At 51.3% G+C, this 20450-nt stretch overlaps 9 protein-coding genes across 9 annotated transcripts; 6 read left to right on the forward strand and 3 right to left on the reverse strand.

The window, feature by feature from the left end:
* Positions 1 to 123: 123 nt before the first annotated feature.
* BDV37DRAFT_249747 (mitochondrial fission process 1 family protein) lies at positions 124 to 2682 on the reverse strand. The gene is made up of 3 exons (XM_032082119.1): positions 1880 to 2682; positions 1127 to 1673; positions 124 to 1062 (listed from the first exon to the last, which is right to left on the reverse strand). The coding sequence occupies exons 1-3, from the start codon at positions 2008 to 2010 to the stop codon at positions 751 to 753; spliced, it is 990 nt and encodes a 329-aa protein (XP_031940840.1). The 5' UTR covers positions 2011 to 2682; the 3' UTR covers positions 124 to 750.
* On the forward strand, positions 2683 to 3804 carry BDV37DRAFT_249751 (ATP19 family protein). The gene is made up of 3 exons (XM_032082120.1): positions 2683 to 2809; positions 2937 to 3061; positions 3296 to 3804. Exons 1-3 carry the CDS (start codon positions 2762 to 2764, stop codon positions 3348 to 3350), a joined length of 228 nt encoding a protein of 75 aa, XP_031940841.1. The 5' UTR covers positions 2683 to 2761; the 3' UTR covers positions 3351 to 3804.
* A 101-nt stretch (positions 3805 to 3905) lies between these two features.
* BDV37DRAFT_283583 (holo-ACP synthase) lies at positions 3906 to 4325 on the forward strand (the record flags this gene model as incomplete). Its single annotated transcript, XM_032087322.1, has 1 exon — positions 3906 to 4325. The coding sequence occupies one exon, from the start codon at positions 3906 to 3908 to the stop codon at positions 4323 to 4325; it is 420 nt and encodes a 139-aa protein (XP_031940842.1).
* Positions 4326 to 4915: 590 nt separating this feature from the next.
* On the forward strand, positions 4916 to 6410 carry BDV37DRAFT_131698 (histidinol-phosphatase). Its single transcript, XM_032078720.1, has 3 exons — positions 4916 to 5227; positions 5279 to 5815; positions 5869 to 6410. The coding sequence occupies exons 1-3, from the start codon at positions 5069 to 5071 to the stop codon at positions 6094 to 6096; spliced, it is 924 nt and encodes a 307-aa protein (XP_031940843.1). The 5' UTR covers positions 4916 to 5068; the 3' UTR covers positions 6097 to 6410.
* Positions 6411 to 6518: 108 nt separating this feature from the next.
* BDV37DRAFT_283585 (uncharacterized protein) lies at positions 6519 to 7262 on the forward strand (the record flags this gene model as incomplete). The annotated part of the gene is made up of 2 exons (XM_032087323.1): positions 6519 to 6657; positions 6829 to 7262. 2 exons carry the CDS (start codon positions 6519 to 6521, stop codon positions 7260 to 7262), a joined length of 573 nt encoding a protein of 190 aa, XP_031940844.1.
* Positions 7263 to 9103: 1841 nt separating this feature from the next.
* Positions 9104 to 11080, forward strand: BDV37DRAFT_131780 (sugar porter family MFS transporter). Its single transcript, XM_032078721.1, has 5 exons — positions 9104 to 9267; positions 9320 to 9769; positions 9821 to 10145; positions 10196 to 10490; positions 10550 to 11080. The coding sequence occupies exons 1-5, from the start codon at positions 9219 to 9221 to the stop codon at positions 10889 to 10891; spliced, it is 1461 nt and encodes a 486-aa protein (XP_031940845.1). The 5' UTR covers positions 9104 to 9218; the 3' UTR covers positions 10892 to 11080.
* Positions 11081 to 14736: 3656 nt separating this feature from the next.
* Positions 14737 to 15053, reverse strand: BDV37DRAFT_249769 (uncharacterized protein). The gene has a single exon (XM_032082121.1). It carries the CDS (start codon positions 14999 to 15001, stop codon positions 14762 to 14764), a length of 240 nt encoding a protein of 79 aa, XP_031940846.1. The 5' UTR covers positions 15002 to 15053; the 3' UTR covers positions 14737 to 14761.
* A 79-nt stretch (positions 15054 to 15132) lies between these two features.
* BDV37DRAFT_131798 (uncharacterized protein) lies at positions 15133 to 18044 on the forward strand. The gene is made up of 5 exons (XM_032078722.1): positions 15133 to 15551; positions 15631 to 16447; positions 16506 to 16932; positions 16989 to 17274; positions 17330 to 18044. Exons 1-5 carry the CDS (start codon positions 15372 to 15374, stop codon positions 17795 to 17797), a joined length of 2178 nt encoding a protein of 725 aa, XP_031940847.1. The 5' UTR covers positions 15133 to 15371; the 3' UTR covers positions 17798 to 18044.
* Positions 18045 to 19221: 1177 nt separating this feature from the next.
* BDV37DRAFT_283589 (uncharacterized protein) lies at positions 19222 to 19563 on the reverse strand (the record flags this gene model as incomplete). The annotated part of the gene is made up of 1 exon (XM_032087324.1): positions 19222 to 19563. The coding sequence occupies one exon, from the start codon at positions 19561 to 19563 to the stop codon at positions 19222 to 19224; it is 342 nt and encodes a 113-aa protein (XP_031940848.1).
* Between the last annotated feature and the right edge of the window lie 887 nt (positions 19564 to 20450).

Here is a 20450-nt window from a genome sequence, read left to right on the forward strand (position 1 = left end):
TTTTCTTTCTTCTTATTCCCCCTCTGTTTTGGCTTCTTTTTTTTTTGTTCTTTTCCCTTCTTACTCTCCTTGATGGTGATCCAGTGCAAAAGACCTTGGCCCCACCAAATCTTATTATTTACCGTAAAGAATTTTTTTTTTTTTTTGTATTCTTTGATTTGGACCTCCTCTCCCGCTCTCTAATGGATGGGTGGTAAGGTATCTGTGACGAGTGATGTCGTACTATCCTACACTACCCCCTTGTTCCCTCTTGTCCGTGTTCCTATTGCTCTCTGACCGGATGGAGTTTCCTTCTGTCGCTTGTCCATGTGTATACAGTTGTATAGTGCCAGTAGAAAGTGAAATGAGCCATGCGTCGGCATGGATTGAATGATTTTGAGTATGTTCCCGTCGTGTGGATGTAGGTCGGGTTGATGGTAGCATCTGGCTGACCCACGAGTATTCGAGGCTGCACCGAGCGGGGTCTAGGTCTCCCGAGAGTGGTTCCTACGAGACTGATATGACTCGCTGGACCTGAGCATGCACTAGTAGAAACGATATCCCGTAGAGGAGTTGATCAAGGCAACGCAAACGGTCGGACGAGTCTGCCACAAGGCTAAGGTATGTATGTATATATGTACATGCAAAGGTGGAAGAACAACAGAACGAAAGGAAAAGCACGAAAGAAAGAGACACCAACGCTCCCATGCATAAAGGAAACAGACAAGCCAAGATCTGAAAGAAATGAAACCAGGAAACGACGCGTCACGATTACTCCGTCTTCTTTTTCGAATCCTCCTTTCCCCCCAATCCCAGCAAGGCCAACGGTCCTTTCTGTCCGCGTTCCTCGAGCTCCTTCTTCCGCTCTTCCCTCGCCTGACGGCGTTCCGCCTTGTATTCTTCCCAGGAGTGGGTGGTGAGGGCGGTGGTGCTGGCATCGGCGTCGGTCTGCGCTGGGGGCAGCGGACGGACGGCATCCTCGCCGGCGTAGGCGCGGATGGCGGTGCGGAAGGACCATTCGACGGCCTCGTCGACGGGTTCGTCGAAGATGTACGGGAGGAAGGGGACGACGGAGAGACCAAGCTGAGCGAACGGCTCTGTTAGCACTCCACTCCGATCACAACGCACAGCGAAAAGGAAAACTCACTCCAATAGGCGCCCAAGTGCGGAACCAGACACTCTTGGAATTTTTCAAGGCGCGGCCCGAATATTTCACCACGGAATGAATGGTCAGAGCGGGTAGTCCCATACTGGCGATGCTCTGGAACACGGCACGCTTGGCCATGACCACACGGTAATCCTCGATGAGCGGAATCCGAGTCGTGGGCCAGGGCTCCAGGGAATCCGACTCCCCCGTGGAGCAGCGTAACGAGCCGCCGACATTGCCGGTAGCCATGCCCTTGATGACTTGATCTTGGGTGAGATCCTTGGCGTCCTTGTAGGCCTCGCCGGGCGGCGCGAGCACGCGCCGATTGCGCAGGTAGGCCTTGTAGCCTTCATGGGCAACATCGCCGATCAGGTACGACCAGGAGATAGCGTAGGCGGAGCGCACCAGATATGGATGAGCTACGGGACGGAAGGATTCGCCTATGTCCGAGGTATAGGCGACGTAACGATGGGCGGAGAGCAACACGGTGCGGAGTCGATTGGCGTATCCGGCATATCGGTAGGGAGTGTCGGTGGAATCCACGGAGCTATTGTTGTTGGGCAGATGATGATTCGGTTAGTGCGAGAGTCTTGTGCCAGTCCTTAGCGGGAACAACAACGAAGAGGAAGGAAGTGTGTTTGGGTACTCGCAGGAAACCCCTGGTTTACTGATGGATGCATTGACGTAACAAGGTTCCCTTTTTGCGGGGACAAGGAACAATGTGGGGAAGAAGAAAGAAGAACCACAACATACTAGGACGAGTAGATGTCATCATAGAAGCCGTCGTCGTGATCCACGAGTTGCTGTAGTTGCGGAGGCAGTTTCTCTCGGGGAATGGGCTTCTCCGGCGAGTCCTCAGGCTGGGACTGTGATCCCCAGAGCATGATGAAGATGATGATCGTATGGACTTCGTGCGCGTTACAGTCGTCGGGGCCGTGCGAGTAGTCGTATCGACTGTCCGATTCCGAGATGAGTGAGTAGGAGAGACTTGAATGAGGGAGGAGGACCGGACCGGAGGGGATGCTAATGAAGGAATCCCCAACGTGCCATAGCCGCACACGCTTGCCGACCCAGCTCCAGCTCCAGCGAGGAAGAGTTCACTTCCCCCGAGGTTGTTTCTTCCTGTGATCCGGACGCGCCCTCATGTTTCTGTCGTTTGGTTTCTTTTCGTTTGCTCTTTCCCGTGGTTTGCGAGTGGCTCTTCCTTTCCTCAGAGTGTGATCCTTGGCCTCCATTGACCCTTTGGCCATGCTGAAGACAAGCAACCGCGAAGGACGCGGCCGGATGGCATGACCGATCTCTTCCGACGTCATGGCCGCGGAACCTCGGATAGACCCGGGAGAGTTTCCCGTGACGGCGGCTGGCTCAGGTGCATTGCGGATGGCGATGACTAAGATAGTGTACATAACTACGCAGATGGTTAGTGCACTCGTTATGCGATTAGCAGTTCCTGCGCAGGACTGAACGGTGGCTGGTGCACCAGCCACCGGCCTGCACCGCCTCAGCCTGAGTAAGCCCCTGCAATCCGAAACCCGAACCTCGCCTTTCCTTGAGATCATTTCGCTTCACTGCCTCTCCGCCGTTGTTTCGTCCCTCCACTCCCCCGTCTCAATCAACTCCCGTCTACCCGTCATCATGGTTGTCTACTACCAGCTCGCCGGCAAGCAAGTCGGCTCCCACGTGGTATGTCCCTAATGCTGCCTCGCCGGCTCCCCTGGCTCCAAATTCTGTTCGCCGCGTGATGGAGCTGCGATGGTCTTGACGGCCTTGCGTGGAAGATCCCCCGTTGCTGATCCTGTCGTTCTCCTAGCTTGCCATGGGTGTTCTCGGCTCCCTCTTCGGCGGTGTCTACCTCGCCACCCGCGGTGGCTCTCAGCCCAAGCAGGCCGCTCCCCCAATCCAGGCTTCTTCCAAGGACGAGGAGACCTTCATCCAGTATGTCCTCTCTCCCTCTCTCCGTTCCCTACCTCCTTCCCGACGGGTGACGTCGGATGCTGTTGCGTCTGTTGCGTCTGTTGCAATCGTCTTGGAGCGATGAGCGACGACAGTGTCATTGTACCAGCATTGAGCTAGTCCACGGCCGGGAAACAGAATCACAACCCGGCCAATCCGCCATCAGGTCGTTCGACGGGAGCCATGAAACCTCGCTAACCATGCGGTCAACCACAGGGACTTCCTGAAGCAAGTGAACGGAAGCGGGGAGGAGAAGAAGAGCGGCCATTAAGATCTCCGCAGGAGGAGAAATGAATCGAGGACCGTCCCGGAGCCCACGAAATCTTGACGACGACTCTCCCTGACTTGAAGAGCGTCAATCGTCTGATCCGAAACAGGATGGCAACTGGGGCGGGCCTTGTATTATGTGTCGGACTGCTGGGCGGCTTGTACCAGTGGCGAGGTGTGTGATCTGTACATATAGAGGTATACACCGCATTGAGCTATGTTATTCTATGCTGGTAATCATCAACAAGAGTTGGAGAATCGTGTCCGGTGCACCGTTCGTTGGTTTCGTAGGGCGGTTTGACCGCCGATCCATACGTGGCGTAGACCGTTTGATAGGCGATATTTTCATGTACCTTTGCTATAGCAATCTAAACTACTGCTCCATACGTGATCGAATTCGACTCGACGCATCCACCAAAGTCGACCGAACCTGGCGTCACCCACGGAGTCACCTGACCCCGCCGTAGTGGTTGCGGCCAGAAAGATTCTCTCGATCCTCTCACTCCTCATCCGCACATCGACCGACCCCTCACGCCAGCTGCACTCCGCCGTGGCCACCATGAAACCGCTGCCCTTTCCGGTGGCCCTGAATATCGGTACGGACATCGTGCATCTCCCCCGTATCACGCGCCTCCTCCACCGCGGCGACTACCTGACACGCTTCACGCGACGCATCCTCCACGACCATGAACAACGCGACTTCCGCACTCGCTTTGCCCTGCCGGCTGCCACGAATCCGAATACCACGGACATGGCCCGCTGGCTCGCTGGTCGGTTCGCCGCCAAGGAAGCCGCACGCAAGGCTGCACCGAATGGAGCGGCGAGCCTGGGATGGAAGGACGTAATGGTACGGGTGAGCGAGACGGACAGGGGCAGACCGGAAATAGTCTACTTGGACGGAGAGACGCCCCGCATTGGGAAGCTGTCCATCTCACACGACGGGGAGTACGTTATTGCTACTGTTCTGGCGGTCGGATGAGGTTGATCTCTGGAGCGTGGGATGACCATCTGTCCTGCCTGAGAGATCACATATCACAGCTCGGACCAGATGGGATGCGAGCTTCGCTCCATGGGTTCAAACCGCTCGTCGGCGCGGTGGCTACGTGTCTCATCTACTGGGAGTGGGATTGGGCATTGGGGTGGAGGACAAGGTACCTCGGTGCGTCTAAACGTGGAGCATTCCCGTTGCCACAACCTCAGCGACAATCCAGCCCTTCGATGGGAAGCACTACGAGGTTGGCGATATGGCTACAGTCAGGGCAGGCGCTTGGGCACATCTGCAACCCGTATGTGTCGAGCCGAGGTACATGCCTACCATGGAACGACAGGACGACGTCCTTTATGGACGGAGTAGCAGTTCAACAGAGAGGTGAATTCAAGACGCTTTGTAGAGTGTATGTAATCTATCAGGATTGATGCGGTGGGACCGGGACAGTTCATGAACCAGTCTTCCGATTTGTCCGCGCATCATCTCCATCGCCCCATCCTCTTCGACCAGGATTTCCCATCATCTCCACCACTGCATGCAATCAGTCGTGCGGTACGCGACGCACCTCGTGACATCAGGATTGGAGTGTCTCTCCGGACGTGTTTGATAACAGTCGTCAAAGTCTCAACCAGCCGCCCGCACCCATCTGACTCATCGCGGGGTAAATAAAGAGTCTGTGCATTTATTCGGCATCCAAAAGACCTCACCCCCTCATTGTCAACTCCACATCGGCAATGCCTTTCTCACATCACAGCCACTCCGGGCAATTCTGCCCGGGGCACGCCAAAGACTCGCTGGAGGAGGTCATCCAGCTCGCCATCGCCAAGAAATTCCAGGTCTTCTGCCTGACCGAGCACATGCCGCGCTGCCAAGAAGATTTCTACCCGGAAGAGGTACCTCGCCTGACGCTCCACGGTAATCCGCACAGCTAACGGTGGCGGTAGATCGAGGCAGGCAACACGGAGACGGGCCTGGTGGCCAACGAAGCCGCGTACTTCCAGGAGGCGCAACGGCTGCGCGAAAAGTATGCAGACCGGATCAAAATCCTGATCGGGTTCGAAATTGACTGGATCCGTCCGGAATCCCGCACACTCATTGAGGCATCTCTGGCGCGTCACCCCTTCGAGTTCTTCATGGGCTCCGTCCACCACACGTTGACGATCCCCATCGACTACGACCGGGATATGTACGTGCAAGCGCGGGATCTGGCCGGCGGTACGGACGAACAGCTCTTCCAGGTGTACTTCGACGAGCAGTATGAGATGCTGCGGCAGCTGAAGCCGCTAGTCGTGGGGCATTTCGATCTGATCCGGCTGAAGAGTGACGACCCCGAGCGCAGCTTTACCCAGTGGCCTGCCGTTTGGGAACGCATCCTACGGAATGTGGACTTCGTCGCCTCGTACGGCGGGCTGTTGGAGTTGAATTCGGCTGCACTGCGGAAGGGCATGAGCGAGCCGTATCCCAAGGCGGAGATTTGCAAGGTATGCTGCGCCACCCAGGAAGGAAACGACAGCGAGAAGACTAATGACCGTAGGAATTCCTGGCGCGAGGAGGTCGTTTCTGTTTGTCCGATGACAGCCATGGGCTCGACCAGGTGGGGCTGAACTTCCATCGTGTGCTGGCCTTTGTGGAAGCCGTAGGTATCTCGACGTTGCATTATTTGGATTTGGCAGATGAGCCGGCCGTGGACGACCGATTCCCGCGGACCCAGATTCGGTCAATATCATTGGAGGAGATGAAGACGTTGGCATTTTGGCAGTAGCCGACGGAGCTGTCGTGTTGGTGCTAGATCTAGAGATATCGTTCGTTATGCATGCCGGGAGGAAACTATCCCAGGCTATCTTCTGTAGCTAATTTTCACATTGTTCCACGTGGCTGAGTGAGCGTTGGGTTTCATTGAGAGATCCTATCAACCATGGCCCAGTCACGACGGTTGTCGGGTTTATCACCTGTGCTGGAGAAAGCCTTCTCGCTGAACCCAAGTTTTGCCCTCACATAGCCAGCAGTTGGTGGCATAACTGTAATACCAAAGTCCTCACGTCCGTATTTACTCGGGCATCATAGTACATCCATGAACGCTAATGTAAGGCTGCGCGACTTGGATTGAATCAAAGCTAGAAATCAGGGTCAACATGACCAGACTACTCGAATTTGCGAGTCGTTTGACAGTCTTCTAGGACGACGATGGCTAGATTCCTAGCAATCCCCACAGATGAGCACACCCCATCCATGGACTTCATTAAAGCATTCGACAAACCTTCGCTCATCCGCCTTCACAGCACGATGCTTTTGGCACGCTCCTGGGTCCTGATGCTTCTTTGCCGTAAGTTTCGCTTCCAGAAGATGATCTTCCCACGGCGTGACTGGGGCGAAGGCTGATGTGATGTTGGACAGTTACGCGGAGGATCTGGTGAAGCCATGGTTCAACCTCGCTTTTGCCATCACTGACAGGAGAGATTCATGATCAAGGAGAGAGAGCTTGTGACTCTCGCAGTTCTGACCGAGTATGACACGCCGTATGTCTTGTACGCGCATGCCGAAAATGCCTTGGCGGCTGGACTGTCGCGAGAGCAAATTCAGCAAGCGGTACATGGGAAGGTCCCCGGTGGACTCGACGAACAGGAGGCAATGGTACAGTTGCGGCGACCAATGCAGGATGAGGAATATGATGAGGCTGTCGGGATCCTTGGTCGCGAGCGAATCGCCGGGCTGGTCCACATTGCAAGTCTATACATCTATGCCGTAATGTTGACGAACATTGGCAGCGATGGTGATGTTCCACCCACGAAGGAAGGCAGTTGCATTGCGACCAAGAATCCCGCTTTGGGGGAATGGGTTTCTTGGGGGAGGATGCTGCATACAGATAAAGCTGCGTGCATGAGTCTTTTGCCTTATGTTGGAGATACAAGCCTCTCTCGCATATGTTAGGGTCAACATTACTCCGAAGATAGAGATCACCTCTCTAGTCAGTTGCCTTGGGCTGCTTCCCGTTCTCTCGTAACGATGTTCCCAAGGACCAAGACTGAGATGTCCCCTGCAGACCAAAGACAGGCATATTCATTGTGAACTCCATCATTCAATCCCAAAGGTGTACTGCCGTCAATGAACCGGTATGTAATGGTTGTTCGATCTTCCGTCTGTGTTGGGGTCTCAAGGGTCGTTGGCAGAACCTCTACAATGCATTGATAATGAGCTTACCCGCCATAGAGGTTGACTCGGCCTGTCAGCAACTTGTGGATACTATTCTCTTCGACACAACTGACTCCGGACTGGAAGATAATCCATTATGTAGGTGAAGGTGACCCCAGAAGGAAGAGCGGAAAACAGCTGGGACATCCACATTCCGGTTCACGTTCACTGACGACAATACCCCCTGAGGAAGGATCGGAGATACATCGAGTGACGGGTCGTAGAAGTCAGTCGGACACCACCAGTATCTCTGCCTGAGTGAATGGCGAGTAGAGATTGGTAGAGATGAGCTGTCTTGCACCGTTTCTCTTAGTGAGTAATGCACCAATGAGGAGAATGCCTAGATCTCGTGAGATGGCTTTCTCGCCGTGTGCGGGTTGGCTATATCGCCCAAACGTATACTTCGGGTTTATAGGATATGCAAGCTGTCAGCTTGTGCCACTGCATGATTCAAATTACACATGAAAGCGCCAGCCAAGACTGCCAATCCACAGATACTTCAGATACCTCTGTCCAAGAGCTTTCCCGGTTTTACCTGTGTAGGGGCCGCATGATCAGTCTTCTGCATGGTGTACAGAAAGGAGACCCTCGTGCAAGCCATAGTACGTTCTAAAGCAGTGACGAAGTCTGCAAAGCCCTTACACTGGCCGGATTTCCAGTAGCTCCAGTCAAAGTGGCTCCCGAACGGCTCCCTCACGAAGTTGCAGTCATCGGTGTGGGCCAGTCGGAGGAATTGCGTTGATCTTGACAATCGCCAGTAGTATTGAGGCGGTGACTAGAAGGACTACAGATGTTCTGCTGGTGAGCAACGTCAAATCATCTAACAGGCAATTGCCGGGGCCAGGACATCGTGCTTTGCTACTTGGAGTGCTGTCAACTGGGAGAGATCTCACGGCCATTGTGCAGAGTATCGAACGCATGTTTATGAAACGGAAAATCTTTGTGCTCAGCTCCTGTTCGAGAAACAAGTACAGGTGATCCGCTTAGAGGGATACCAAGCGCCGAGCTTCTTATATTGGTCTCTGGTACCGGGCATAGTAGTGCTATCTCGGTGCGGATCACACAACGCCCGGTGCTTCCTCGGGTAGCAAAAAAACCAATTTCGCATTAATCTGTCTATGTTTGATGTCTCTCAGTCTGAAACTTTCTCTGGTTGCTCTTGAATTATCTTCCTGACCTCCACTTTGATCCCAACAGACAGGACATGGCTATCTAGCCCGAAGATAGATACGATGTATCTACAATTAGGAAACGACAACTGGCGTTTAGAATGAGGTTAGAGTCCAAGGGAACATCAGAGCCAGGGTCTAACTTTTGCATCCAACTTCCTGTCGGCTTGTTCTTACCCGAGACCCTGTTGATGGGCAGAAAAACCTGGCTTCGTTCACCTGGGGCAAGGGGACATCCCAAACTCTCTCTCTCCACTCTCTGCTCCGCATCACCTCACCTTCATCGTAAGGGATAGCCCTGGGCTTGATCTGCTAGCTGAACTCTATCATACGCTCGGGTTAACATTTCCCGTGTATCCCCGCATTTTGTGCCAGGCGTCTATTGTTTAAAAGCTATACTCCACATACGCATCGAGGGAATGTAGCCTCGGTGCTATATAACTTCCTTCAGGACATTGCAGAAGACCTTCTATGTTTTCCCTACTATAGCTGAACGAACTTAATTCCCGGCCACTATTGTCTCACTATGTTGCCTTTCAAGACTGTATTTTCCGCTATTTTCTTGGCTGTAGGAGGTTGGTCAAGGGTTCCTTAACACCAGCTCTCCGTACTTAAGCTCGTCGCTAGGCTTCCTCTTCGGCTATGATAGCGGTATCATTACCTCCACGATCTCGCTACCCACATTCCAAGAGTACTTCACCAATCCCAGCGACACCGTCACGGGTGGTATTGTTTCAGCATTCCAAGGAGGCGCCATTCTCGGTACAATGGTGAACATGGTCTGCGCGGACTGGTTAGGTCGAAAACGGACAATCCTGGTGGGTTCTGTTATCTCCTGTCTAGGCTGTGCCTTACAGGCTGGTGCCGTGAACATGGCGATGCTTATTGTTGGCCGCTTCATTGCTGGAATGGCCGTGGGAATGCTCACAGCTACGATCCCCATGTACGCTGCTGAGTTGTCTGAGCCAAAATGGCGTGCCACCCTTTCCGGGTTGCTTCAATGGATGTTGAGCTGGGGGTTTCTTGTTGCCCAGTGGCTTGGATACGGTTGTTCCTTTGCCTCTACGGAATTTTCATGTAATGTCTCAGGCCTTAATGGGATCAACGGACCGTACTGATTCATTCCAGGGAGATTCCCGCTCGCCTTTCAGAACATACCCGGTCTGATTCTAATTGCCGGCATTTGGTTTCTCGATGAGTCGCCACGTTGGCTGATGGAGAAGGATAGATATGAAGAGGCCAAGACAGTCCTTACACGGCTGCGAGGTAATGCCTCTCCTGGGCTAGTTGAGCTGGAATTCTGCGAGATCCGAGACGTCATCGACGCCGACCGTGCTGCTGGCAATACCTCTTGGAGGACTATCGTGACGAAACCATCCTGGCGTCGTCGGTTGATTCTTGGGTGTGGTGTACAGGCATTTGGACCTCTCTCCGGCATCAACGTGATTAATTAGTCCGTATCCAAGTTACTCGACAGGTTTGGATCCGTGCTAACCTGCCTAGTTACGGTCCCCGAATTTATGAGATCCTGGGGATCGACAATCAGACTTCGCTCATGATCATCGGGATCAGTGGCGCGCTTGCCATCGTGTATTGCACCATCTGTCTATACCCCGTGGACAAGGTTGGACGTGTTAAGCCGCTGATTGTGTCTGCTGCGTTTCTCGCCGCGTCTCTGCTCGTCAACGCCGTCCAAGCCCAATACATGGACGCCAATAACCCACACCAGCTGCGGTCCATGGTCGCCATGAATTTCGTATTTAGTCTCTTCTACACTCCTTTGGGTATCATTTCTTGGGTAGGCCTTCATTCCTGCATCCAATGCTGCCTCCATCACCCTAACCCGCTATCTGCTAGGTTTACCCGGCTGAAATCTTCCCCGTTGAAGTGCGCGCGCTGGGGAATGCCCTCACCACCTTCACCAACTGGACGGTCAACTTAATCTTTGCACAATTCACTCCCCGCGCGCTGTCCTCAGTGGGGTTTAAGTACTTTTACCTGTTCTTCGCGCTGAATCTCATCGCGATGACCTGCTACTACTTCTTCTATCCCGAGACGAAAGGGCGCACTCTGGAGCAGATCGATGAACTGTTCGGTGATCAGCTCGTACCGCACGCTCTGGAATATCCTGTTGGCGCACAGGCAGCCATGGAAAAGGAGGCACAGGTGGCCCATGTAGAGAATGAGGGCCAGCAATGACCTGGCACTAGATACTTAGCGCATCGTCTGGGCAAGTGAAGACCGTCATGCCACTCTCCTCTCTTGGCCGAGTAGCTTGACTCTGGGTAAAACCGCAAGCCAGTGGGCTCTCGTATCTTAAGAGTGCCAATGCGGGCACTAAATGCCTGCAGCGGCGAAAGACCAATGGGCATCTGAGAACACCGCCGCTTAAAACCCTAAAGAGATATCGAGGAAATTAAAGACGCGTTGAATGTCTAATGCGGGGGTCAAAGACCACTCAGCAATCGTTAGGTCAATCGATGGCATTCTCATTCGAACCGAATAGAGGCTGTATGTAAGGATGGCCATGTGCCAGGTTTTCGCAGCCTGCGAGGGCTCCACTTAGAGAACGTAGTTTTAATGCAGGTGAGTAAGTCTCGGGATATCATAGCAGTGACAGCACATCAGGTCAGCAAATGCTATTTCTAAAACATAGAACCTAAGAAGTCGAATGGCACCTTTGGGGACGTACTCCCGTCTTCGCACCAGTGGGCCATTACGCATCCTCTTGGCTGTGATGGGTGGCGACGGCTTTGCCATCATGCTCCCCAGGTGGGAAGTGTGATGCACCTCTGGTAGTATGCCTGGTCTGGGCGGAGCATAGGATGCCAAGAACACTTTATCGGTCTAAAGCTACAGCATTCCTCCGAGAAGACCAGAAGCCCTTGCATTCTGCAGGAAAGGGGTCGTGGCGAATGCCTTAACCAAGAGATCTACTCCTGGCGTAACTCAAGACTTTCCAGGTTCCAGGAGTTTGCGTGGCCTATTGACAGCGATCCATAGCAGTTTCCATACAGAGAATTCCCCGCGCATGAACAGCTGCATCCGGCAACATGGAGTAATCGATTGGGAGGCTTCCCTGGGAACTATGGATGATTCCTCTGATTCGGAGGCAATGGAGTGCTTTGCCGACGTAACTGCGAAGATCCAAGCGCTCGTGCTAATTTATGCAATATCGGTTAGATATAGACCGAGTGTGTACGATTCAAAGCTATTCTCATAAAGAGACGAAACTGCCAATACGCTGTAAGGGGATTCCCAGATACCTTGATCAGCGGTAGGTGCAGGAGAAATGGAAGATAAAGCATACATTCATACTACGAGCAGGCTTCTATTCTGTTGTACAGCTCGTTCTTTTGATCCTGCATCTCGTGAAATTTCATGATGAAGGCTCGTAGTTTACTGCATGTCCTGGCTCCCATTTCTTCTGTGCTCTCTACCTTCATCTCTCCTCCACGAGCTTCCAAACCTGCTTCCGTTGAAGTTTTCGTGATATACGATGCAGACTTTCTTTGTCAATAGCGGACGTATCTTCGCACTCGCGGGAGAATATGCTCCACTTCGCTATGCTGTGCCCAGTACCTGGCTAGACGACTTTGAGAAAACCAAAGCTCGCAGTTTCAACTCTGTCTCGTTCTACGTACTCTGATTCCTCGTTGAAGAAGAGCATGGAGGCTTTTCTGTCGAAAGCGTCTTTGATCTAAAAAAATTGTTCGGTGCAGCCACTCAGACAGGCATAGATCTGATGGCCCGTCCTGGGCCGTATTTCTCCACAAAACCTTCAGGCAGAGATCTCCCTGGGTGGATACAGAGAGTCAATGGCCTTCTGATCCGGACTCTTGGCTGCACCGAGAGCTGCATGGATAGCATGTACAAAATCATTGCCGATGGACGGAACTGGAGCGCCTCTGATACTCGTGCAACGAGTACTCCATGTTCAAGAGTGGGGCATTGGGTCCAGATGTAAAGTACATGCAATATTTCATGGATACATCAAGCGATGGTATAACTAGCGATGGGTACAACGCTCTGGGAACTGACCTGCGTGCTGTCGATAGCTAACGCTATGGTCAATGCCCCATCGGGGTGGGATGCTATGATCTATACAACTGGTCGGCTGAGTAGTCTACTGGAATGCACGCCTAGCCTTGAGCCAGAGTACTCCACATCTCGCCGCGGAATCCAAGCTGGAACCACTAGTGGATGGGGCGAGCTTGAATATTATCATCGTGGCCCAGCCAATACGAGTTGCACGCGTGGTCTTCAATAATCGTTATGCTTCCGGTGTCCAAAACTTTAGCTAGCATCTACTCAATCGAACTGGGAAAACCTAACTTATCTAGGCCTTTATACTAATTCTGAACTTGGGGCCTTGATTGATGAGGGCACTGTCGTCCCCGAGAAATATTCTGAAACTAAATTGAAAGGTCAACACTTCAAACTATCACCGAGTTACTACTCTACACGGACTGTCAAATCGGATTTACCACATTCACGGACTCAGCATTTAAAGTAACCCGACCCAGCTCACTGATCAGAACGGACAAACCTTACTCTATATTATTCGTCATACTACATATGAAAGCTACGATATCACTCCGTATAGATGAGGTTGCCAACGGGCGTAGGAAGCCGTACAGTCCCCAGATTCGGGATTCCTGAGTTCTTAACGGCCATGGTTCAAAGATATATGTGTCTGACTACAGTACCAGCATGAGACGCTTCTTAATTCCACTGTAGAGGCCTTCGCCTGAAAGATATACGTAGACAGAACTGTGTTGGTTCTTCATGAGGACCAGAGAAGCTCACGGGGCTGAGGTAGTGGTAAAGGCCACCTGAGAATTATTGAAGGCCCTGGTTCATGTCAAAGGAGAGAGCAATGTTGTGTTTAACCGAAAAACGTCCCCAATCTTATTGTTCTCTAGGATGGAAATTGGAATTCTCTGGTTTACTAGGTACGTATTGGCTTCCCCACCCTTTGACAGCTCCGTACTGATTTCCTCAGACCGAAACAGCGAAGATCAATATTTTGTACCTATCTTGCCGTCAAGACTCGTGGTACTTATAACAGTTCCGAAGCGAATCCAACTGCTGCGATAATCAAGGCAGGTTACCTTGTTCACGATGCTAGCATCTCCGGATCAACTCTCCACGTTTTTGTCGTAACACAACCACCGAGGTTGAGGTCATTGGTGCGCCTCCATAAGTAAGGAAGCTTGAAATCAACGACAAACCTGTCGATGCAACGAAAGGCAAGACGTGCCAGACAAAAACCTTGGTTGAATATAAGCCACCATCCCTTAGCATGTTGACCCCGAGAGCGCTGTCTGGGAGTATCACGATGAACTTCTGGAGATCTTACCCAAGTAGGATGGCTCTGCATGAATCAATGCAGACCTTATGCAGGCCAACAGCACACTCGCACTGCTCGCGCAGACTCATGTGTGATGCTGGTATGAAGGGGCGAGATCCGTAAAGGAAGCGAATAAGGAAGATATTTTAGGTACGAGAAGACATTTATGGACTTCAATGGAATAGCAAGAGTATCCTAGTCTAGAATTTCTGCAAAACATCGGTGGCAACAATGCTAGATCTATTTATCTAGATTCTCTCAGACTAACATCATTTCCCTAGACCTAGCATCTGGGACGAGGATCTACGCCATCATCCAGCAGTGAGGCATACTGATATATCTATTATGTGATTTTGAATCATTGGTCTTCTATAATATTCTTTTGACTACAAACATCACCGGCATTTGAGACAGGATTTGTAGCATGTTATTATGTGTGAATGGTCTGGAAATGTTCCTTCTTCGCCTAAATCTAAGATATCGATTCCCAAATTACTCGCCAACAGTCCAAGGGTGAATAGGAGACGCAAGCCAGTTACCGTACTGACCACGGCATTTAATAAAAACCAATCTGAGTGCGGTTTATCATGTCCGTCATTGTCGAAGAGAAGACGAACAGAGACCACCGTCTCCAGCCTTCTACCTGCCTTTACTCTCTACCGGTAAAACTCTTCCCATTTCTCTCGCTCGTTCCCAAACCACTTCTGTGGTTCGACTCACAGAAGGACGGTCTTCTCCCAATCGTGCTTTCCAAAGAATACTCCGAACGGAACTGTTGTCACGGCCATGACGCCCGCCAACGACGAATACATGATAACTAGATGAGGGTCCTTGGTGATGGGCGTAAATGCCATGGCCAGGCACGCCCCAAGCCCAGCCGAGGCCATCCACACCGATTGAGCTAGCGATTTCCTCGTCTTCGGGGCTTGGTTGTAAGCATATTCCGTCCCAGTCATGAAACAAAAGATTTCCGCAATCGCACTGAGAAGGTAGATCGGTGTCTGCAGGAACATAGAGATCTGATTGGGAATCTGGCCGTGGTTTGGCTTCGGACATATCAGGGGATAATTGTAACAGGGAGCCGTGGAGCAGACCAACCTCTGCAGGATCGTGGTATAGGCCATAGCGAGGGTGAGAAATAGAAACCCCACAACAATGCAGATATAGACCCTTCGAGACCACCGGCATCAGATATTCATTGATGTATTCATATCATTCCGACAGGGCTCGGAATACAACCCTAACTCATATAGGGTTCATCCCGAGCGGAGTAAATTTGCGATTAGTAACCGGCAGGAACTCCGACTTCTCTTCCACCTCTTGACCATGACGACCGCTGATAGTGCTCAATCACAGAGGCTATTCACCATGAAGAACACTGCTAGGGGCATGGTCCGGAAGAATGGTAAACCAATCTCCTGCGAACCGTGTCGCATCTCCAAGATCCGGTGTGACCATCAACAACCAACGTGTAGACGATGTGATGTTAGGGGCTTAAGTTCTAAGGTAAGAATAAACTTATAACTTCAATTGCTGTCTGAATCTGGATATGAACTCAGGGTAAGATACAGACTGACAGCACTAGTGCTACTATCATCCGGCCCCTTTAACTCGACCACGGAAGAAAGCACAGGCACCTCGCAGTGTGTCTCCTGTAAACCCATCGCGTGCGGATGATGAGGCCTTGGAAACCTCTACCAGCCCAGATGACAGCATCGTACCAACTGGGCCTCAAATAGGCTTGACGTCTACCTCCCAACTAACGTATTTGGGGTCCACCAGTTTTATGTCAGCGTTTCACCGCGATCAACGGGATATGAGCCTCTCAACACCGAAAACTGCCCATGCATCCACTTTGCGCAAGGCTTGGAGTGCGGACTTCACTCACGTGTTTCCCCGACTGGTGCAGCTTCTGCGTCCCCTCAGGCTCTATGAAGATTTAATAACCGACAAATACCATCGCAGCCCATTCACCGTCATCCCAGCGCCTCTTGTGCTTACGCCCTTACGGTTGTTGCGAAACCACTGGGACAGGGAGGGATGGCCGCATGAGGGCTTGGGATCCCAGATCACTCAGAACACAGCCACCAATGTGATCAAGGTGGAAGCGAATATGACAACGCACCGGTTTTACCGTTTGTTCACTGGTGTGAATCTGCGATGGGAGTTTGTGGGCCTCATATTCGCTCTGGCGGGGCTCGGGGCCAGCATATCATGTCCCTCCCCATTGTTCTCTCTGAACGGCAAGGATGAAATCAGCCCAGATGCCTTTGCCATGGAGATGGCAGCTGCAAGTCATGCATGCATTGAAATCTGCAGGCAGTACGACAACGTGAATGACTTGGTGGTTTGGCTGCAGTACACGTATTTCGTATTAGGATCAAATATAGACGGAGAGACGAGTAATACCAATCCACTCCACACGATTGGTGCGCAATGCACGAGGCTAACAGACAATAGACCATCATATTTACGCACAATTTGGGGACTTGGTCTCCTGCATCCATGCAATGGGCCTACACCGTCCACATCCTCCTGACTCCTCCGTCCCCTTCTTTCTCTCACAGACCCGCAAGAGGGTTTTCACAGCGTCATATCGCACCGACAAGAACCTCGCTACTTTCCTGGGAAGGCCACCTCGGCTTTCCTACCATTATTGCGACGTGGAACTACCCTTAGATCTCGATGACCATAGTCTCATCCTGGATCACCTTTCCCTCGACAAAGCTGTCAGGCAGCTTACATCGGATGGATGGGGTGGTTTCAGCGGTGGTCTTCGCCCTGCCACAGTCATCCGGTTGCGATATATGATTGCGAGGTTGCGAGAGCAGGTGATGGAGCTGTCCTTGGGGCGGGGCTTCGTAGGTTCCAGAGAAAGTGAACTCCAGTAGGACAAATAGCGTAGATTTCTCGTTCGTTATGGTGAAGCTAACATGCCTGTAGGATGACCTATCAAGAGTGTAAGCGATTGTGGGATAGAGTGCCCAAGGAACTTCACTACAGCAAGCGCTCCTGGGAAGTTCTGGGTCCGCACTTGTCCATAATTAGCCTGGTCATCCATCTGGAATACCTCTATACGGTGTTCCAGGTCGAGCGCATCCGTTGCAGCGAGAGTCCCGATGCCATGACCGATCTGCTGGACTCGGCCATGCAGATTGTCTCGGCAGTCACGGACTTCGCGAAGCAACGCGAGCAAGAAGACAACATCCGAGAGCAGTACACGTGGATTGTAAGTCATTATAACCCGTCTGTATCCAATTATCTAACCTGTCGCAACCAACTAGTTCCTTTTTTACGCTCTCCCGGCAGCAGGTGTCGTTGCAACCGAGCTCCATCGCTGTACGGTGTCCATGGTGCCACTGCCATGTTCCATGCCCCGGTCCAGGATTATCCGTGATCTAAACCTGCTTGCATCCTGGTTCGAAAGTGCCAACCCACCGACTAGTTACACACATCAGGCGTGTGTGGAGGTCACCAAGGCCATAATCAAACTCTTAGATGATACTTTGGATTACCCGTCAGGCGGGCAGACGGTAGATGGACCACAGCCTGATACAGGCAATCGTCCTGGGCCGAACAGCGGTGATCAAGTTCGGGATAGTTCCCATTCGATTATAGGGTCCATAAATACCCATGGACAAAGTGAGGCAATACCAAACGTGGACACTCTTGAAACCAGTGAGGATTTCTTGAACTGGCTGGATGAGCTGGGGCTGGACACCAGCGTCCCTGAGTTCTTTCGGTGGCAGTAACATACAATAGCCATCATCGAGTCTGGAGGGGAAAGACTGAGTTGAGGGAAGCTATTCGGGATCTTTGTGAAGGGTCTGGATAGGTGAAGGGTATGCAAGAGTGACTTGTTCATTCATTCTAGGCTGTTGCTGGGACTGATTATATTGAATTATCTGGTAAGGTATAAATTGAGTCGAAAGCCGAGCTAGGATCCTTCTTTCTGCAAAGCTTGGTGGCTACCACTTCTCTTGCTCTTAGCAATGGAATTCTCATCCATCTTAAGCGGCCACTGTTATTGTTGATCAATGTGATACTGTCGAGTTGGGGATGCTTCGACAGTTGCCGGTTACTTATCTTGTTCACCGGAAGATACGCATCTGTTCTCCTTTGTATTATCAATTATTCTACGATTGTTCATACGGTGTATCGGGCCCTAAGTTCAGAACTTGATCTTAATGACAACTTCGACAAGAAAGAAAACACCATACACTCTTGGTATACAGCTCGTGCTCTTTTCCAAACAGATATACTGTACTAACCTTGGCCAAAGAAGAACAGATCTTTCTATCCTATGAAGCAACGGTAAATAAGGCAAGCGACGGCCGACTGTCAAAGTATCCTCGTCTTCCGGTAAACGAAAGAAGCAACTGGTGAGCCCTGTTGAAACATCTTCCTCGTCCGTCAAAACAGGCAAGCCACCGGCACCTCTGGAGATATCCCCATCTTCCAGCAAATAAGAAAAGCGACTGGCGACTGTCAAGTATTCTCATCTTCCAATCCTGATGAAGTCTTGGTCATTCGCCATGTTCTGATACAGTTGATTGTGTACAATCCTCATCGCCAGTGGACCGGCAGTATTGGAACTTGTATCAATTATTATCCTCGCCGATACTATCTTCTTTCTTTGCCGCTAGCCAAAATATATCGGTATCTTTGTCTCAATATCACTCTATATCTTCTGTAGTCTTGTAAATCTTTTTCCTTTGCTACTTCTTTTTGATTCATGAACGATCACATGGATACTGCGGTAGATCAGAAATCGAGGCAGTGTCTTGAGAAGAGTCTTAGTTGCAAGGAAGCCCCGTTGTAGCGCAGAGAGGGAAGCCATCTGGATTCCTTTGGATACAAGAATCTCCATGATATATACCGTTTTCAAGAGCTCGATAGGTCGTTTCTAGGAGCAGCCGTTGCTGTGGATAAGGGGCCTTTCCTTACTGGCATCTGTAGAGTATAGGGCCATCATTCGGAGCGTCTACGTTAATATTGAAATTTGTGGGATTCAACTACAGGGTCTAGGTGAACTCTCACCCTTACTATTGATCCTATCCCGGGGGAAGTCTTGACAGACACATCGACTTTCACCATCAACTCCCAATAGTAGTCAAGGTCCGTAACACCTCCAAGGAGTTGGAGTGATAGACCAATGACCGCTATTGGAGCCAGGCTATCCTGTTCCAGGGACTAATCCATAGGTAGACGGAGAGGAGCTACGAGAACTGAACGAAGAAGGCTGCACGTACAGCATACAAGATAAGAACGAGTAAGAATCTTTGCCTTGGTATAATCCTGTAGGAACGATAACCACAGCATCAAATGGGCCTTCGTGCTCGATAAAGTCCTGGAGATTGCTCAAAGCCGCATTAAATGTCTCGGGCTTCTCCGGGTCAAAATAAGCAAAGCCACCATCGGTGGTGCGAAAATAGGTCGCAACCCCTGCTAGGTTGTAGTAAGTGTATGGCCCGCTCCCTACCAGGGTCCATGGGGTGTGGAATTGTTCCTTCGGCATAATCATATCGCTGTCGGACCAAGTGGGAGAGACTAGATCTGCATCTCTTTATGAGTGCCACCCATGAGGGGCTCGGGCTTCCTGTCAGTTGTTACAGGAAGTATCAGCGAGAGTACGAGGTATCGAGAATACCAATAGACTTTAATAATGGTTGTACATGCACGGAAAAAAGCGTGTCATGTCCCAGGCATTCTCTGACCACGCCCTACGTGATATAGAGCCCCGTGTGCTTTCCGCTATTCCAGATTGGTTTCATGCTGGAAGAGGCAGATAGACTTTTCTCACAAACAATTAACCGATCTTGCAGTGAATATGGAAACTACCAAACACCGAGACATTGTCTACTTCCTGCAGCAGGCGCGAGATCCGGAGACCGGCGAAGGGGTATTCACAGGCGGAGATGATGGGCGAGGGCAACCCCGGAATGGGGGAAATAAGACCACCACCCAGGCCGGCGAGACGATGTAGATCTGCTTGGCCACGCGGCAGGATAGCACAGCCTGGGGCAGCATTTGTTCTAAATTTCACAAGATCTGATACCTCATAGCTTAGAACTATCTCTCAAACAATTCTGGTGCCAGTCATACTTGGACTCCATACTCGAGCCCCACATATAAAGATGGCCTCTCGCTGCCCACTACCCGAACTAAAACAACATCATATCTCAATCTCCAAGCGCTAGGTCATCATATACCTAATTTTTTATTGTTCTGTACCAAACATCGGTATCACCAACATGAAGTGGACCACTATCTTGATCGCTCTCGGTGCTGTCTCTACAGAGGTACAGTGCCTTTTTAACCCATAACCGTTTCGCCGTAACCGAACAGAGTAGCTATCTAGGCTCTCGAATCGCGCGACTTCGATGGCAAGGTCACTTGCGGTGG

The sequence above is a fragment of the Aspergillus pseudonomiae genome, assembly GCF_009193645.1.
Source record: "Aspergillus pseudonomiae strain CBS 119388 unplaced genomic scaffold BDV37scaffold_38, whole genome shotgun sequence".
NCBI classification, from domain to species: domain Eukaryota; kingdom Fungi; phylum Ascomycota; class Eurotiomycetes; order Eurotiales; family Aspergillaceae; genus Aspergillus; species Aspergillus pseudonomiae.

What these genes read in the sequence shown, in the direction of transcription:
- BDV37DRAFT_249747 (XM_032082119.1), bottom strand. Translation starts at nt 2,010, where the DNA reads ATGCTCTGGGGATCACAGTCCCAGCCTGAGGACTCGCCGGAGAAGCCC. An exon ending in GATGACATCTACTCGTCCTA is followed by an intron (nt 1,674 to 1,879) that starts GTATGTTGTGGT and finishes CAACAACAATAG; the next exon opens with CTCCGTGGATTCCACCGACA. An exon ending in GCACTTGGGCGCCTATTGGA is followed by an intron (nt 1,063 to 1,126) that starts GTGAGTTTTCCT and finishes CCGTTCGCTCAG; the next exon opens with CTTGGTCTCTCCGTCGTCCC.
- BDV37DRAFT_249751 (XM_032082120.1), top strand. Translation starts at nt 2,762, where the DNA reads ATGGTTGTCTACTACCAGCTCGCCGGCAAGCAAGTCGGCTCCCACGTG. An exon ending in AGCAAGTCGGCTCCCACGTG is followed by an intron (nt 2,810 to 2,936) that starts GTATGTCCCTAA and finishes TCGTTCTCCTAG; the next exon opens with CTTGCCATGGGTGTTCTCGG. An exon ending in GACGAGGAGACCTTCATCCA is followed by an intron (nt 3,062 to 3,295) that starts GTATGTCCTCTC and finishes GGTCAACCACAG; the next exon opens with GGACTTCCTGAAGCAAGTGA.
- BDV37DRAFT_131698 (XM_032078720.1), top strand. Translation starts at nt 5,069, where the DNA reads ATGCCTTTCTCACATCACAGCCACTCCGGGCAATTCTGCCCGGGGCAC. An exon ending in AAGATTTCTACCCGGAAGAG is followed by an intron (nt 5,228 to 5,278) that starts GTACCTCGCCTG and finishes CGGTGGCGGTAG; the next exon opens with ATCGAGGCAGGCAACACGGA. An exon ending in CCAAGGCGGAGATTTGCAAG is followed by an intron (nt 5,816 to 5,868) that starts GTATGCTGCGCC and finishes TAATGACCGTAG; the next exon opens with GAATTCCTGGCGCGAGGAGG.
- BDV37DRAFT_131780 (XM_032078721.1), top strand. Translation starts at nt 9,219, where the DNA reads ATGTTGCCTTTCAAGACTGTATTTTCCGCTATTTTCTTGGCTGTAGGA. An exon ending in TGCCTCTACGGAATTTTCAT is followed by an intron (nt 9,770 to 9,820) that starts GTAATGTCTCAG and finishes GATTCATTCCAG; the next exon opens with GGAGATTCCCGCTCGCCTTT. An exon ending in GGCATCAACGTGATTAATTA is followed by an intron (nt 10,146 to 10,195) that starts GTCCGTATCCAA and finishes TAACCTGCCTAG; the next exon opens with TTACGGTCCCCGAATTTATG.
- BDV37DRAFT_249769 (XM_032082121.1), bottom strand. Translation starts at nt 15,001, where the DNA reads ATGACTGGGACGGAATATGCTTACAACCAAGCCCCGAAGACGAGGAAA.
- BDV37DRAFT_131798 (XM_032078722.1), top strand. Translation starts at nt 15,372, where the DNA reads ATGACGACCGCTGATAGTGCTCAATCACAGAGGCTATTCACCATGAAG. An exon ending in TTAGGGGCTTAAGTTCTAAG is followed by an intron (nt 15,552 to 15,630) that starts GTAAGAATAAAC and finishes TGACAGCACTAG; the next exon opens with TGCTACTATCATCCGGCCCC. An exon ending in AAATATAGACGGAGAGACGA is followed by an intron (nt 16,448 to 16,505) that starts GTAATACCAATC and finishes AACAGACAATAG; the next exon opens with ACCATCATATTTACGCACAA.